The following is a 16,198-nucleotide window of genomic DNA, read 5'->3' as shown; positions in this document are numbered from 1 at the left end:
GAAAGAAAAGTAGTGAGCATCGTGTCCGAATTGCCTTTAAAATCCAGGGCACTAGATAGTTTTTAAACAGACAGACACACTACATGAGCAAACAGGACTGACTCTAGCACTAGCAGATCACTGGGTTTCTCAGAAACGGCACAAAAACTCCAACTCTCTTCTTCCACAGGAAGAGCTGGCCTGGACTCGCTTGATAGGAATGTTAACCGCCTGCTTTGCCTTGTTTGTGAGCTCCAGTCCAAAGTGAACCTCAAAAGGCTGAAAAGCTAAATTATGATCTTGACAAAAGCGTCTTTGTGCGAGTGGTTGTGTTGGAAGAGAAAACTAGCAACCACAGAGAGAGAAGAAGAAGGGAAAAGTTGAATTCATCTTGTTGTGAACAACGGACCCACTTTCAACCAACAGTGTTGGAAAGCTTCTCCTGTTTTACAGATGATCATTTCTGGTTTCGGTTCCTCACCTTCCTCTTGAGAGCACTGAGTTTCTCCACCACTCCGTCCAGCAGTGATACTACAGAGTCCACAGCTGGGAAGCTGCTCAGAGTCTTCTCCAGCTCTGCCACCACCATGGTGACGTGACTGGCCTCCCGGTCGATGTTCTTCTGAGCTGCTCGGAAGCGTTTGTTCAGAGTCTCGTATGGCACCTACAATGACATTTTCACAAAACATGTCTCAGTAAAGAATAGAAGCTAATATTCAAATAGAACGGAGAACAGTTTCATATATGAGTTGAAGTTTAAACTGTAACAAAATCAAATGTGTGTTTTACTGATAAACACGGCATCTTTCATTGGACATCATTCTCTCATCCATCAGTCTTAGTTCACAGAAAACAGGGATTGAATCTTCATGATTATATTAAACTGTGACAGCAGCTACATTCATTTAATCAGTCTGTGGTGAAATGAAACCAGAGTCATCTGAGCCTAAAGGTTTAAAGCCCAACTCCAAGGAAAACTGTTTTTAACATGTTCTTGTAGTATTATTCTGATGACGGAGGACATGTATAAAGAAAACTAAGCTCGAAATAACATGTCTGAGTATTTCTTTATTCAAATTGATGTGAATCAGGAGCAAATAAAAAATGCAGCTTAAAAAATATTGTATTTATGATGTAGAAAATGCATTAGGTAGGCCACAAACTGGGAATCTAAATTAAATTGATACAAAAAAAGTCCAGTATAATCAGGTCTATCAAAAACTATTAAATTTCAACAATGCAGATTACCAAGTCTTTTTACAGACAGATTTGTAAGTGTTCACAAGAGAAGCTCACATCTCACAAACTCTGATCTACCAAAAACACAAATGCACTGCTAAATTTACACCTAAAAATACTCTATGTGTAGGCACCAATAACTGACTTTAATCACATTTTTTTCCAACGAACAACACTTTGAAAATGTAAATCCATTTGCAGTTAAAGTCCCACTCCAGCCGTCTTTTGATCTATTGTAAAGACATTCCCAATGGTCTTTTAATTATGATTCTGCTGTTTTAAGACAAAAAAAGTGTTGTTTTCTGGGACATAGCTTCTACAGAGCAGCAGCGCTTCATTAGAAATGTGCTTCCGAGTTGTGAGCAAGATTGTTGGCACGGAGTAAGGTGGACCCCACTTCCCGTCACCCATCTGTTTAACAAGTTATCCAGCTAACTAACAGCCCCTCAAACCCCCAACCTAACACTTAGTGGAGCATTAAAAATAGTAAGCAGTATTGGAGCTATCCACCTGTGCAGTTTTGATCCAGATATCAGCTCAGACGGGAAAAACAAAGACCTCCATGGATCTATTTGTCTGAGAGAGGATTCATGAGAATGGAGCGGAGCAGAAAGATTGAGGACCACTATTGTTTTACTACACAAATACAATATTTTTCAAGCTGCATTTTTTTGCCTGTTCCTAATCTAAAAGAATTTGTGTAAAGAAATTATATGTCCTCGATCATCAGAAAAATGCCACTGGCACAGGGGTCTGCAACCTGCGCCTCCAGATCCACATGTGGCTCTTATAACTCTCCATAGTGGCTCCTTGGTCAAACAACAAATAAGTCAGAGACACTGCTGACCCAGACATGTCTACCATCAAAGTCAGCAGCTCCCTGCTAATGGCTGTCTAACCAAAACTACCTAAAGAAGACAAATAAACAAATCCCCCAAATTAAGACTACCAAGGTCCAACCACAAACTAAAATAACAAAACCCAGCATTGAAAGACTGCTGAGGACAAATAGGGGAAACATAGCAAAAATTAAATAAATGAGCATTTTTTGAAAATAAGGACTTAATTAGCATTAATTTAATTTAGATTAGTCTAATTTAAAAATTGATGTCTGAGGTGCACATAGATGATAAACTATGTAGGTTTTTACATCCTGTTGATCTGAAGACGTCTTGTTTGTTCAACTCTACCTCCAGAATGAACAGATTTAATATGTAAAGCAAAACTTTGATCTTTTATGGGTTAAAAGCACATATTATCTTATGCTGCACAACATTGGTTACGAGCTGTTCAGAGCTGCACTGAGATGATCCTGTTTGGAACAGAGGATCTTTTATTTTAAGTTATTTGAGTTTCTGTCAAATGTAATTTTTTTTTAAAATCATATTTTGAGAGATGCTAAGTTCTTTTCATATTTTTGTCTTTGCTTGTGCCAAAAAATAGACATAATTCATATGTATTATTACAAAAGGTAATGAATGCAAATCCAAATTTCTTAAAGGCTAAAGAAAGACTATGCAGCTCCTTCTAGGTTTTGATCAGAAATCGATCCCAAATGGCTCTTTTACTGGTAAAGGTTGCCGACCCCTACATTAGAACAAGTTAATAAAAAGACCATTTTCATTTGAGTGGGTCTTTAAACTAAAAGCAAATACAAACTTGGCTACAATGAAGCAGGTCTGCTGTGACTACAATCAGAACATACTGGACTGGTCTACCATCAGATGCACTGCATCATACATGACTGAACACATGATGCTGAACACACTGGAAGAGCCATTTTAGCACATACAGATATAATATAGATGTGTTACACACACAAGGCGTTTCCCTTTTGCTGCATGTCCATGAGACGCACAATATTCAGCATATGCTGCATTCTGGAGCTGATCCTGATGATCAGCAGCAGCTGTACAGCTCCATCACCCCCATCCTAAAATGGTGCCCATCATCTCCCTGCTGCAGACGCATCCCAAACCACCACCAGCATCCTGACACAGCATCCTCCCCTCCTTCAGCGGGCACGCAGCGCCGCTCGTGTGTTCCTCACAGGATGTACTCACGGTCGGGTTGAATGCGGCGACGCAGCTCGGCTCGAACAGCAGCCCGGGTTCGATTCCGCGGCGGTGTCGCAGTAACGCCGCGCGGGGTGGTGGAAGAAGGGCGCGCGCGTGCGGCGGGCTGGCAGGACTGGCCATTTTGAGGAGCAAAAGAGCCAATCTGATGACACCGCGCGACCGGGATTCACGAGCCCCACGTTACGCGCCGGCCGGGTGGGAGAACTGCAAGCATATGCCCGCGACGCAGGACGGCCACCGGAACCCGTGCTAGCTTAACGTTAACAGGCCAATCACGTTTTCATGTCATCTGGTTGACACTGGCTTCCAAAAGGAGGCGCAGCCCCCCCTCATCTCCCCGGGTCTGTCTGGGATCACGTTAACACACCGTTTCAGAATAAATCTGCCATCTGCAACACTCGGTTATGATTTAAAAAATGAAAACGGTGCAACAATTATTTCTATTTAAACCTCAACATAGATAAGCGACGAGACATGACACAAAAATAGGAATTAGTTAAAGTGCTCTAAAATAGTCAACAAACTGCTTTAAAGCGAACACAAAAAACCATCAGGTGATGGCTTATATTCAACAAACAACGTTCTTTATCCTTTTTTATGTGTAGCTAGTGGACTGCATCCACCTGGGCAGTGTTCTTCAGCTAGCATTAGCCTCCCTGTCAAGTTCCTCGTCAATCAGCTAAAATTTCATTTTTTTCGGACAACATCGAAGCTAGTGCCCAGTATGCTAGCATACCAACAACAGCGCTTCCGATATACGCCAATTTTCACGTGTTTTACCTTCAAGGTGGGGTATTCTTGGACTTTGAGGGCCATTGACAGTTGAGATGCTGTCTCCTGCACCGCCATCTTGGTTCTGTGCTTCTCTGCTGCTTGTTGTTTGTGTGTGCGTTTTCATTTTTTTACGTTTTTTTCTCCAACCACACAGAGCGGGCTCACTGCTCATTACTGCCACCTGGTGGCGCGGGGCCAGAAGGCAGGCTGCAGTTAGCTGACGATTCACAAACACAAAAACAAACCACATTTACACAATCACATGGAATAAAATTAAGCAAAAATAGTCAGGATTATTTAACTACATTTCAATCGTATGCTTTGTAGTTTTTCACAGCTTTTCACCTCTTTTACATGTGTTTTGAGCTATATTATTGTTCAAACTAGCTAATAAAATCACACAAGGAGTAAAATGGTAATAACCGAAAAAAATGATGGATCAAATTATATATTTACAATGATCTGTCATTTATTAGCAGTGTGCTTGCAGAAAAGGAAAATAAACAGCTATGTAACTTTTAGTACAATTTAATACAAAATTAGTTAGCATACTCAAATTTTACTTTTTATATTCCATCAATAGATTGTAAACTTGTTCCAATTTAGCCAGAATACGTATTTAGTTAGTATACCAGTACTACAAATAGTACAAATGGTCTATACAGTATTCTTGATACTCAAGTAACAAATAAACTTCAGGAGTAAAACTTTATGCAAACCTTCTTTCAAAGCATCAAACATGAAGAAATATTGAATAAAAATAATGAATAATCTCCCACTATTTCACCTTTGAGTACAAATAAAATATCATTTCCCACTATTTTTTTATTTTTATATTTATTTATTTTATTTCTTCAGATTAAATTGGAAACATTTTCAGTTTAAAATACATAGATAAGCTAACTTTAAGTATATTGTCTAATTTTTCATATAAATTAAGGATACATTTAAATAGATTACTTTTTACTACGGGAATCTGTATTTGTACTCTCTCCCAACATCAATTTTTACTCAAATTACATAAACTAGCTTGTTAGTGTTACATAATAAATATCTTTTTAAACTGTGACATTTTTTCTGATAATTTGATTGTTGTACATTCTAAAACAGCCCATATAATGAGGTATTTAAGGCAATGTAATCTTCTTTTAGAAAAGTTGAGTATCTTTAACACCGGAGCTCCAGTGTTTGTGTTCTTTGATTTAGATGTAATTCCAGCAGATTCTGAAGGAGAATTCAGAATCGAACAGAAAACGTCCAGTTTGGAAGTAAACCCGTCCCCTCCCAGAATGCATCACCCTCAACAACACCTCCTTTGGCGTGTGAGTTCGGCTCCCTCCCCAGCTGCAGTGGACATGCTGCCAGCGGCCACCGCGGGCTGTGCTGATTGGCCGCTGCTGTCAAAGACAGTTGGCCCATTATTTGCCGAAAGCCATAGCCCACCAGCTCTGGAACAAAGTGCTACAGTGGACACACAGAGACAGGTGATGTAAGGTTTGTCCTCGCTGTTTTGAAGAGTGTGTTAGGGGGATTGGACTGGAAAGTGACTCTGATCATTAATCTGAACATCTATTCCACCTAAAAGTGGATTTTAAAGAACATCAGATTAAAAAGGAAGAAATAAGGGACGTGTTGGATAAACTTCCAAACTGCATCAATCCTTTTTATATACATATTTTATCTTACTCCTATTTTTATTTGTATGTTTTATTTTTTTTTATTCTTAAACTCTTTTTCAATTATAATTTTATTATTTTAGGAAAAGTATGAATGAAAAACCGATTAGTGAGGAATATAAAATTTCGTTGTACATGTGACAATGACTAATAAAATCTATTCTATTCCTCTGAAATTTGACCTCTCACCCATTGGTTCCCAGCATAGTTCAGATATTTGTTTAATAAAAAACTATCCAAAGCAAACTTCTCCAGGTTTTTTGCTTCAAAGCTTTGATTTACTTATGAGTTTAAACCTTTAATCTAAAGCATTTTTTACTCTTTTATTTAAATCCAATTTTTGTTAATTTTGTTTCAAATTCCTAATAAGGATTCACACTCACAAGTGAGCTAAACGTTGAACAGAAGTGAAACCCTGAAATTAAAAGTTGGACTAAAACACATAAAATGGAGGCTTACACTGTGATAACCATTGGCTGTATGTGAAAACTGGACTGAGTGAGTGTGATGTCACACATAGAAAATGTTATACTTCTGCCTCCAACCAATTGAAGTCAATACAGTCGCCTTTTTAAAAAAAATTTTGATATACATGTTGGAGCCAGACAACGTCAGTAGGCAGCGATTGGTCCGAGTCATTGTTTCTATGGTAACCACTCTCACCAATCAGGAGTGAGCTTGTTGGAAGGCCACACCCCTACCACTTGAAAACAGGCTCTGTCAGTCAAATGTTAAAAAAACTACATACTTTCATTGAGGCGTCTTATTGGTCACTTTATTACGATGGCCGAGAACCACCATTGCAGCAAAAAAAAGCGACTTCCTGTTTGGATTGGAACACCAGGGGGAGAGAGTCCATCAGTCCAGTTTCCATATACAGTCATTTGTTTTGGGTTTTTTTCTTCAGAATACTTTATTCAACAAATAATATCCACTGGAAATGGAATTCTTCATATTTGTACAGTTATTCTCTCCTTGTATTTCCTAATATATCCTAATTGTTTTGCATGTTTTAATTTCCTCTCTGCAGCTTCCTTATAGCTGAAAGTTTCTTTATCCATTTAGAACAAACACATGGAGAAGTCAAGGCCCGAGGGCCGGATCCGGCCCTCCAGATAATTTTATTTTATTTTTATTAGTGTTCTTTTGTGCTTATTCTAACTTGTATAATTTTGACAAAATTTATTTTCATGGAAAGTAAAATATTGAAAGTTGTTAAAGGTTTACGTTGATTTATTCTGGAATAGTACTTCTGCCTGTTTTTATCCATAATTATGTTAAAAAGTTACATTTTTAAAGTTTTAAAAATTGGCATCCTGGTAGATTTTTGGACTATTTGGTATTTACTAAGGTTTTTTTAGGCTATTTTGGAGTTTTCCTGATATTTCAGCTACATGCTAGCTGTTTTGGCTAAACTAAGTTGTTGTTTTTTTTAGTTTTTTTAAGCTTATTTGGCATTTTGCTAATATTTTATCTGTTTTTTTGCTTCAGTGATTTCAGCTATCAGCTTCAGCATTTTCTGCTATCAACTTCAGCGTTTTTATCCATCAATTTCAGCATCTTCAGCGGCAAAATTCATCTTAAAGCATTCACACTAGCATTATCACAGGTAATGCTATATATCTAGTTTATAATTATGTTAAAAGTTATGGTTTTAAAGTTTTAAAAAATTCATTTTAGAGTGTTTAATAAATGTTTATCCTGTTCGGCCCGTGACCTAAGGTGTGTTTTGTGCGACATCCCTGATTTAGATTATCTATGTTTTACTTTGACAAAACCCTTTTTCTTTGACTCACTTCGTGAATTTATGACTAATTTCTTCAGCATAAAACCCAGAGGTGTTGTTCTGTGTGCTCCTCTATGCTAATCCATAAAACAAATGATCCAAATTGCTCATTGGCATCATTTTAGAAGTACTCCTGACTGCTGGATCAACTGTGAACCTGAGAGGCTAATAAGTGAGTCTGGATAATTCCTCTCACATCTGCAGCGGCCGATGATGCTTTGTCTTTATTTCTTCACTTTCCTCCAGTCGTTTATCTCCTCTGCTCATCTTCCCTGCTCTCATGTCTCTTCTCGTTTCCTCTCGTACACGTGCTCGTTAGATTCTTCTCGCCCGGCGTTCCTCTGTCTGCAGTAGATATCCCCGCCGTGCTCTGCAGTGTCTTTTCTATGCTTTATTGTTCTGCACTGACGTGTCAGCATCAGGAAACCAGTTGTGTGTGAGTGTGTGTCCACGTGTTTTAGCTGCAGGATGTTCAGCTGAGTGTGTTTTCATACACCCATGCTGCCCTGTTGTTGTGAAGCTCAGTGCTGCCGGTCCAGTGCTGAGTGTGGATCAGAACAACTCGTGCGTTGTTTGTCGTGCCCGACTGCAGCTCTTTGCGTCACGTGTTGGTGCATCTGAAGTGAAACCCGATAATAAACGTGTTCTGGGAGCAGCTGCTTGTCTGAGCGTGCATGCGCTGCGCCCGCAGTCGTGCAGGCATGCACCCTTGCAGGGGCTTGTGTGTCCGCGTGTCGGTGATAGCTCATGGTCTAGTTGGCTGTCAGTCTCGATCAGGCCGGCGGTCGGGTGGATTTAGCCGGGGCTGCAGCTCGTCTGGCCTCCGCTTGGTGGATCTGCCGAGAGCGAACAGAACCATTAGACACGCTGCAGTGACTCCACAGAGCAGAGAGGAGGAGGCTGGAGGTTCACCATGGCAGAGCATGTGGTGAAAAAACAGATAGAAAGAGGCCTGGGAAGGAATGGAGGTGGAGTGAATCAGACAAGAACAGCAGGTAAAATAAGGAGGGGGACTGAATGAAGGGAGTGATAAACTGGGAATAATATGAGGATAAAAGGGAATAACTGTTCAACAAACCTCAAACTTCCTGTAATGATCAAGGTGAGGGTTAAAAATCTACTTCCTCGTGACTTCCCCTCAGATTCTGCACAAACTCCCCTCTCTTTCAGTCTAAAGAAACCTGAATCTTTAACCAAAGAAAAGGACAAACGTTTCTGCACTTTTTTTAATTTAAACCTTCAAAATGAGTAAGGCAGCAAAACAGAAACCTCAGCAGGCAGCCATTTTGTTTATTTCACAGTCAGGTAGTTGGACAGTTTTGACTTCCTCAAAGAAGAAAGAGGAAGTCATTTTTTTTCAAGCGTTACATTCATGACTGCCGTTGACCAGTACCAGAGGGTACCAGATGCTGAACTGGGCCCGAACACAAACCGGTATCAGGTTAGGGTACCGGTGCATTCCACGTCCTGTTACTAGACTGGTTCCGGTTGGCGACCCGGAGGTTGGAGATCCACGATTTAATGGAAATTACTGTTGTCACTTTATCTCATAGTCATTCCAAGCTACTTTTAAAAATATGTTGCGCAATTTATTAAACATAAATCATATCCACAGTGCAATTGCCTCTTTTTTTCATCTCTTCTTCTTTGTATTTTTTATCTTATTTTGCTCTGTTGTAAATATGTAAATTGTTCCAATTTTTACCTATCTGCAATGCTGCTGTAACACTGAAATTTCCCCACCGTGGGACGAATAAAGGACTATCTTATCTTATCTTAAACAGCCAGCATGTCAAAATACAATGAGTTGGGGACACTCAAAATATCAATTTTTGACACAGAGGGGGTCCTTAACCAAACGTCAATATGTGACGAGATGGGAGTGAGAATGTGTTTGATACGTGTACACTTACGTGATCGTCTAATTTCCTCATTGCTGACAGCAAGGCTGAGCACCAGGAGCACAAAGGGTCTCACTCATCATTTAGGTGTTCACTACAACCTGTCACTCACAGTATGCCCGTAAAATAAAACAAGCATGAAAATTTTTGCCCAACAGGTTCACTCAGTGATCTACAACTTTGATATTTCCTCCGTACTCCATACAGAATTGCCCATTTTTTTGCCTGCAAACAGCCGATGTGCCTCCATAAGGGCATCTGTGAGGAAGGCCTTACCTCAGCGGTGTCCAAAGTCAGTCCATGAGGGCCGGCGTCCTACATGTTTTCCAACCAACCTGCCATTGAAGCCCCTTATTGGTCAAACACACCTGATCCAGGTAATCAGCAGCAGGTAAGGCAGGATTTCTAAAACAGCGGGAGGACGGCCCTTGAGGACTGACTTTGGACACCCCTACCTCACCTTTTCCACTGGATGTTGGTGGCGTCAACCATTGTTGAGAATGTGATGTAACCATCACCCCGTTGAACTCTTGCAGTTAGTGGGGCTGCTTAATCCATGTATTTGCTAAAAAGATCTGTTTGATTAACACATTTAATGTAGCTGCTAAACAATATGAAATGTTGGATTAAACTCTATAAAAAAGTGTCAATAATTTTAATGTTTTTTTTAATAGGCACAAACATTCAAAATATTTGGTTGTTTTAATTGCATTGTTTCTTAACTTTAAAACTTTGTATTTAGGCATAAAAATTCCTGATGATAAGCGTTTAAAACGATACTGTATTTAGTGAAGCAGAATATAATCCAAACTGGATTTTCCCTTGTTGGTTTTCAGCTAATTATTTGAACAAATTGTTTACAACAATCAAAAAGTCTGGCACAAAGACATAACCAGTCCTCTTTTTTCCTTTTAGTAGACGTGTACGGACGCATGTGGGATTGAACACTGCTCCACTTGTCAGATGAAGGAATGTCCCTCCAGCGTTGACACGTTTTTGTTGTTTTTTCGACTCATGAAGGTGGATCGTGCCGTGCCCTTCACTCTGACTGATCCATCACAGCAGGCGCTCATAAACCCAATGGCACACTGCACCACTGTGACTTATAAATGTCAATCATGATGTGGCTCTTTCAGTGCTGCTTCAGGACTGCAATGACCAGGTTCTTCTATCTTACTGCGCCTTTGAGCCAAGAATTCTCCCCGCCACATTCTCAAACACTCACTAATGCACACACCTAGTACTCAGTGAAAATTAATTCTTGACATAGTGAAATAAACTCACTAAAAAATGATGACATCATTGTGGGTGAAAGCGTCAAAAATGAATGGAGCCAAAATCTCTGATATGGGTAATTAATGAATTCAAAATCCTCTAATGAAACCAAAACACACATGTTGGGGATATCCATGGGAGGTTTTGAAACTATTATGGGATGGCCACACAACCTCCAGCTTGGCGGCCATTTTGTGGCAAAGTGTAAAATGTGGCAACTTTATATTTTCCTACGGGATGGGAAAAGAAGAGTCCTTACCAAAAATAAATATTCTCAAGTATACTTTGAAAACTAAATTTAAGATAATATACTTTTAGTGTACTTTTAAGTACTTTTTAAAAAAGAGTTTTTAAGTTTATCTGCAGTTGAATTATACTACAAGTCTAAAAACATTTAGCCTATGCTTAAACTTTTTATCAGGACATACTTTAGTGTTACTATTCGTGTACGAGTATTATTATTTTTTCTTTACAAAAGCTGTATCATTTTAATATATACTGATTTCTTTGTGGAAGATGTGTTCAGTAATCTAGCTTGTTGGTTTAGTCTTTTTAGAGTGAAAATTTCACACACATACCACCAGCTTAAGTCTTTTATAACAACCAAAGTTTTGCTGACCTTTGACCTCTGAAAAAAAATCAGCACATGAATTGTTGGCTGAAGCTCAACTAAACAATATGAACATACGATATGAACGTATTAGGAATGTGGGCATTATTAACATAAAACCTCTGTTGCCAAGGAAATCTAAAATTTTACTTTTGCAGATTCTTCTAAAAATAATGCAGACTTGTTCATCACCCTTAGGCGATAAAAAAATGTAATGGTTGCTATGGAGATAAAACCAACGGAAAAGCCGCCATTTTGAAAACAAGTGTATTTTTCCTTTGGGAAGAGTGAGTGAAGTGGGAGATCTAAGAGGTATTATATGAAGAGGAAGAAGGGCCTCTTGGAGACAACTTTAAGTTGGGATTTTTGCATTTAAATGTACTGGCATTATTTAACGTAACTGCTTCTTTTTAATATAACTGAACTCATGCACACGCAAAGCGCACTTCTTGTGGCTGTACAAATGCACACATTCAACACTAGGATGTGAATGTACATCATTTATGGCCATCGTCTTTTGTTAAACCGTTCCCAGTGGTCTTTTAATTCGAATTAAATCATTTTTGGTCAAAATCAAAAACCTGTGTCATTTTCTTGGACATGGTTTCTGCAGAGCAGCTATATATATATATATATATATATATATATATATATATATATATATATATATATATATATATATATATAGGGCAGATTAAATAGTTTAACAGGCCGTATATGGCCCACCAGTTTGCCCACCCCTGCTTTAAATACAAAAATGGTTAATTTCTTTTCAAGTTTGACTAAATTAATCTTTATATTTGTCTAAAGAATTAAATAAATGTTTTTGAGGAAAGACATAACAACTTCTTTCTAGTTTAAAGATAAATTTAGGTCAGGGTCTGCAACCTGCGGCTCCAGAGACACCCCCATCCAACCACAAACTAAAATAACAAAAGTCAGCAGTGTAAGACTGCTGAGGACAAAGAGGGGAAAAAGAACAAAAAAAAGAAGAGTAAAATAAAATAGCATTTTTTTATAGTAAGGATTACTTAATTACCATTTATTTAATTTGGATTAGTTAAATTTAGAAATTGATATCTGAATTGCACATAGATGATAAATTGCTCAACACTACATCCAGAAGAAAAGATTTTATATGCAAAGCAAAACTTAGGTAAAAAGTTTGATCTTTTATGAGTTAAAAGTACATATTATCTTAAGATGCATTACATTGGTTACTAGCTGTTCAGAGCTGCACTGAGATGATCCTGTTTGGCACAGAGTATCTTTTATTTTAAAAGTTGTTTGAGCTTCTGTCAAACATAAAATAAAAAAAGGAAAAATCACATTTTGAAAGATGTTGGGTTCTTTGACATTTTTGCCTTTTTTCATGCCAAAAATAGACATAATTCATATTTATTATTTAAAGAAAAAGAAGGTCATGAATGTATATCTTAATTTGTCAAAGATCAAAGTAAGACTATGCGGCTCCTTCTAGGTTTTGATCAGTAGAAATCGAGCCCAAATGCCTCTTTCACTGGTAAAGGTTGCCGACCCCTGGTCTAGGTCAAAGGAATGAGGCGTAACAAGATTCCCAGGAGTTTTTTTTCCTTCTTCACATACCCCGCACTATGGACATCTCCCCGGTGTCTTTCAGGAAACAAAAGATGAAATTTGGGCAGCTTTGGCCCCTCCCATTCCTGCTCTGCTTCACACACTCAAATGTACAGAGCGAGAGCCTGCTCTCCACGCCCTCCCAGTCCAAAAGTGGCAGCTCTTTCAGTCTCAGCATGCAGACATTTTCCGGTCCTGGTGTGGAGCGGTAAAGCACACAGGTTAATCAGTGCGGCGGAAGGGGAAGGAAAGGAAAGGAAGGAAGGAAGTAGCTTGAAAGGGGAAGGGAGCTGAGAGGGGAGGGAGGGGTGAGATAGACAGAACGCAGAGGGGACGGAGGGGAGGGGAGTGAGAGAAAGAGGGGGAGCACATGTGTATGCTTGTCACTGAGGGGCTGGGAGGAGAAGGACTGAGGGGAGCTGGCCACCGCCGCCATATGCTGACTGGATTCCTGTTCATGTCTGCTGCGTGAAGCTCTGCGAAGCGGCCGGCTGGGGAACACGCCATGGGAAGCTCACATCTCCTCAACAAAGGCATGCCTCTAGGTAAACAACCAGCTCCCTGCCTTTACGTGTGTGTGTGTTTGTTAACTCTGTGTACATGATTGTACCTTCCTTTACCCCTCCCCCTTCTTTCTCTTTTCCGTCTCTTCCTTTTTTTTGTCTTCTTTGATGAAAACGTTTTCTCTAAAGCTCTCGGCGTGTCTTTGCGCGCGAATGTGTGAAGGAAATAAAGAGGGAAGGCCCCTCGAGCACCTCCATTTGCACCGGCAGAAATAGATCTCGCTCTCCTTCGAGGGCCAGGAAGGACGTGACACATATTTCCCTCTCATTGTGCTTCCTTGAAGCAGAATGGCAGAAGTAGACGCACACACACAAACTCAGCTGACACCACACACACAAAACTGTGGAGATAAATGCACCTTGTGTGTTGCCGGGAAAGACCATTCTAGAAAAGTGGAGGTGCGGCAGCAGCGGGAGGCTGTGAGAAGAAACAACCATCCGCAGAAGAATTCCACGAGTGAATCTGCAGGAGCCACGTTTTTACTCAAACGGAATCTGAAAGATCAACAGGCTGCAGCTCGCGATAACATCTGAGGGTTCAGGTGCACCTCACAGCTCTTCCTTTTGAAGCCTCTTTCCTTTGGAGCTTGAAGGAACAAAGACAATCACATCTAACAGTCTGAAGGAGCGCTGAGACTCCTGCAGTCCTCGGGTCTGCTTTGACATCACTGATACATTAACATAAAAAAACCCAACTATTGTTCCGGTTTGAACGGACGACACCGGATCTGCTTGTTCCCGCTTTCTCTCTGAAGGGTTGTAAATAAAATTAGGTTTTGATCAATTCCTCTGACACACAAACAGTTCATCTCCTTTGTCTTTAGAAAGGATGAGAATAAGATATTCCTGGTGTCATCTATCAATACAGCTGCAGTTTAATTAGAATCTTTATAACTGTATTTATTTTTTCTTCAGATTTGAAATCGGATGTTCTTCCATTTCGGGGGAGTTCTCACTCTACAGTTGCCCCCCTTAATACGGGGATTACAACCAACACCCATTAAGTGCTTTGTAACGTATATAAGCCATTGTTGAAATACCAATTATGAAAATCTGGCCTGATCTGGAACAAATTGGATTATTTGGAATGTTTGGAATAACTTGGATTGGAACGATTAGATTTTGGAAACTCATGTTTTTTTTGTGCATCTCTTTGGAATTACCTTGGTTGTGTGTTGATGTTTTGTCAATAAATAGAGCTCAATGGAGGGAATGTGAGGATTAAATAAAACAGTTTTTGACTTTATTTTCTAATTGCGATCTAAACATGTTAATTCTTCTGATGTATAAAGAAAATTAAGGGCAAAGTGGCATTTCTGAGCATTTCTTTATTCAAATCGTTGTGAATCAGGAGCAGACGGAAAAACATTGTGTGTAAAAGATCGTATTTGATACGTACAAAATACACCGGTCAGGCCATAAGCTCCTTAAAGGGTAATTAAACAGGGTAGTTGGAGCCTGACTCCATTCTCAGCTCAGATTTGAAATATACCAAAAAGGGGGCGGGGCTAGAGGAGCAGAACTGAGCAGCAGAGGTGTGGCTTAGATCTATGATTGACAGTTCAGTTAGCTTTATGTTTTTTTTTCTTCGTACAGCACTTTGAGGTGTTTTTAATAGGAAATGAGCTTTGTTATTTCACTTTGTCAAGTTTATCATCCAGTCATGCTATTGAACTTAATCGATCCTCCTCCTTTCTGGGCCTGGGTAATAAGCATTTACAAGCTCAGTTCTATAAATTCTGGCACAGAGGGAAAATCTGTTCATTTGACAGCAGTGCGTTACCTGTAACACTTGAAGGGGCAGTTCTTGCACTATTTACAGCTTAGCTTTAAATAAAAATGTAAATATACCACGACATCAATCATTTTCAAGCTTTAATTCAAGCCATGTTTTGTGGAAATTGATAAAAAATATTGATATTGGTATCGATATTGGCGATACTGACCGGTATCGGATCGACAGCCAAATGCTCAGTATCACCCAGCCCTAAGAGCTGCTCTATAGCTTTATAATATGAGTTTTTTTTTCTATGCTTCAAACTCAGTCCTTATTTTTTAGAGACTATCCTGAATGCAGATGATCCAGTTTTTAAACCTTAGTAACAGATTTAAACACAGAAATCCACTACATCTTCAAACTGAACTCTTTACAGAGAAATGATGGTTTAAACTTTACAAATAACACTGTAGGAAACACAGAAACTGTTCTGAGCTTGACTCAGTAAATCCATTTAGTGAAATGTCCCAACAGGCCGTTGCTTTCTAAACTGAGTTCCTTATTTGTCTGCTTGGAATTCTGAATAAATTCGACCTTTAGGCAAGTCAACTGAAGTGTGTTGCTTCCCAAATTCTGTCTTTGCTTTGCTGTTGGTACAGAGTGTAATGGGAACAAAAGCAGAAAAACCTGAAGTGCCTCTCTGAGACAGCCAGTAGACGAAGGACTGTTTGTGTGTCAGCCAGAGCAGAAACTTGTTTGCATGAGCAGACCTCCATAGGGTTTGTTGAAGCCTTTTTTAAGGAAATGTTAGCAATGGGGAAAAATAGAAATGTAAAGCTGGAGAGTAAAGTGAAAATGACTGTTCAGACTGTCAAATCTGTAATAGGTGCAGATGTCATATGTATGCATGCAGTGAGAGATGTTTATGCAGAAAGCTTCACAGCTGAGTTGGAATAGCAGCTTCTGCAGACACCTTTTTTAAAGAATGTAAATCGTGATATTAG

The 16,198-nt window shown here is 39.4% G+C and overlaps 2 protein-coding genes and 1 long non-coding RNA gene across 4 annotated transcripts in view; 1 reads left to right on the top strand and 2 right to left on the bottom strand.

Annotated features, from left to right (window-relative positions):
• The window catches only part of maea (macrophage erythroblast attacher, E3 ubiquitin ligase), an 11,947-nt gene extending 7,716 nt beyond the window's left edge, over nt 1–4,231 (bottom strand). Inside the window, exons 1-2 of one of the 2 annotated variants that reach the window (XM_024284112.1) lie at nt 4,077–4,231; nt 461–643 (exon numbers count right to left, since the gene is read on the bottom strand). In XM_024284112.1, the coding sequence (XP_024139880.1) occupies nt 461–643; nt 4,077–4,145 (252 nt within the window). In that variant the 5' untranslated portion in view covers nt 4,146–4,231. Of the gene's footprint in view, nt 1–460; nt 644–3,281; nt 3,662–4,076 lie in introns of those variants that run through there. The other variant, XM_024284111.2, reaches the window with a different exon arrangement.
• A 3,226-nt stretch (nt 4,232–7,457) lies between these two features.
• LOC112153733 overlaps nt 7,458–16,198 on the bottom strand; it is a 91,633-nt gene continuing 82,892 nt past the window's right edge. Inside the window, exon 6 of the long non-coding RNA XR_002920531.2 lies at nt 7,458–8,368. This is a non-coding gene — a long non-coding RNA (uncharacterized LOC112153733). The remainder of the gene's footprint in view (nt 8,369–16,198) is intronic.
• LOC112153729 (C-terminal-binding protein 1) overlaps nt 13,123–16,198 on the top strand; it is a 24,230-nt gene continuing 21,154 nt past the window's right edge. Inside the window, exon 1 of the mRNA XM_024284104.2 lies at nt 13,123–13,459. Within this exon, the coding sequence (XP_024139872.1) occupies nt 13,420–13,459 (40 nt within the window). The 5' untranslated portion in view covers nt 13,123–13,419. The remainder of the gene's footprint in view (nt 13,460–16,198) is intronic.

Source organism: Oryzias melastigma, linkage group LG10, assembly GCF_002922805.2.
Source record: "Oryzias melastigma strain HK-1 linkage group LG10, ASM292280v2, whole genome shotgun sequence".
NCBI classification, from domain to species: Eukaryota; Metazoa; Chordata; class Actinopteri; order Beloniformes; family Adrianichthyidae; genus Oryzias; species Oryzias melastigma.
The sequence above is the reverse complement of the archived record's forward strand: the minus strand, read 5'-3'. Positions and strand labels throughout refer to the sequence as shown.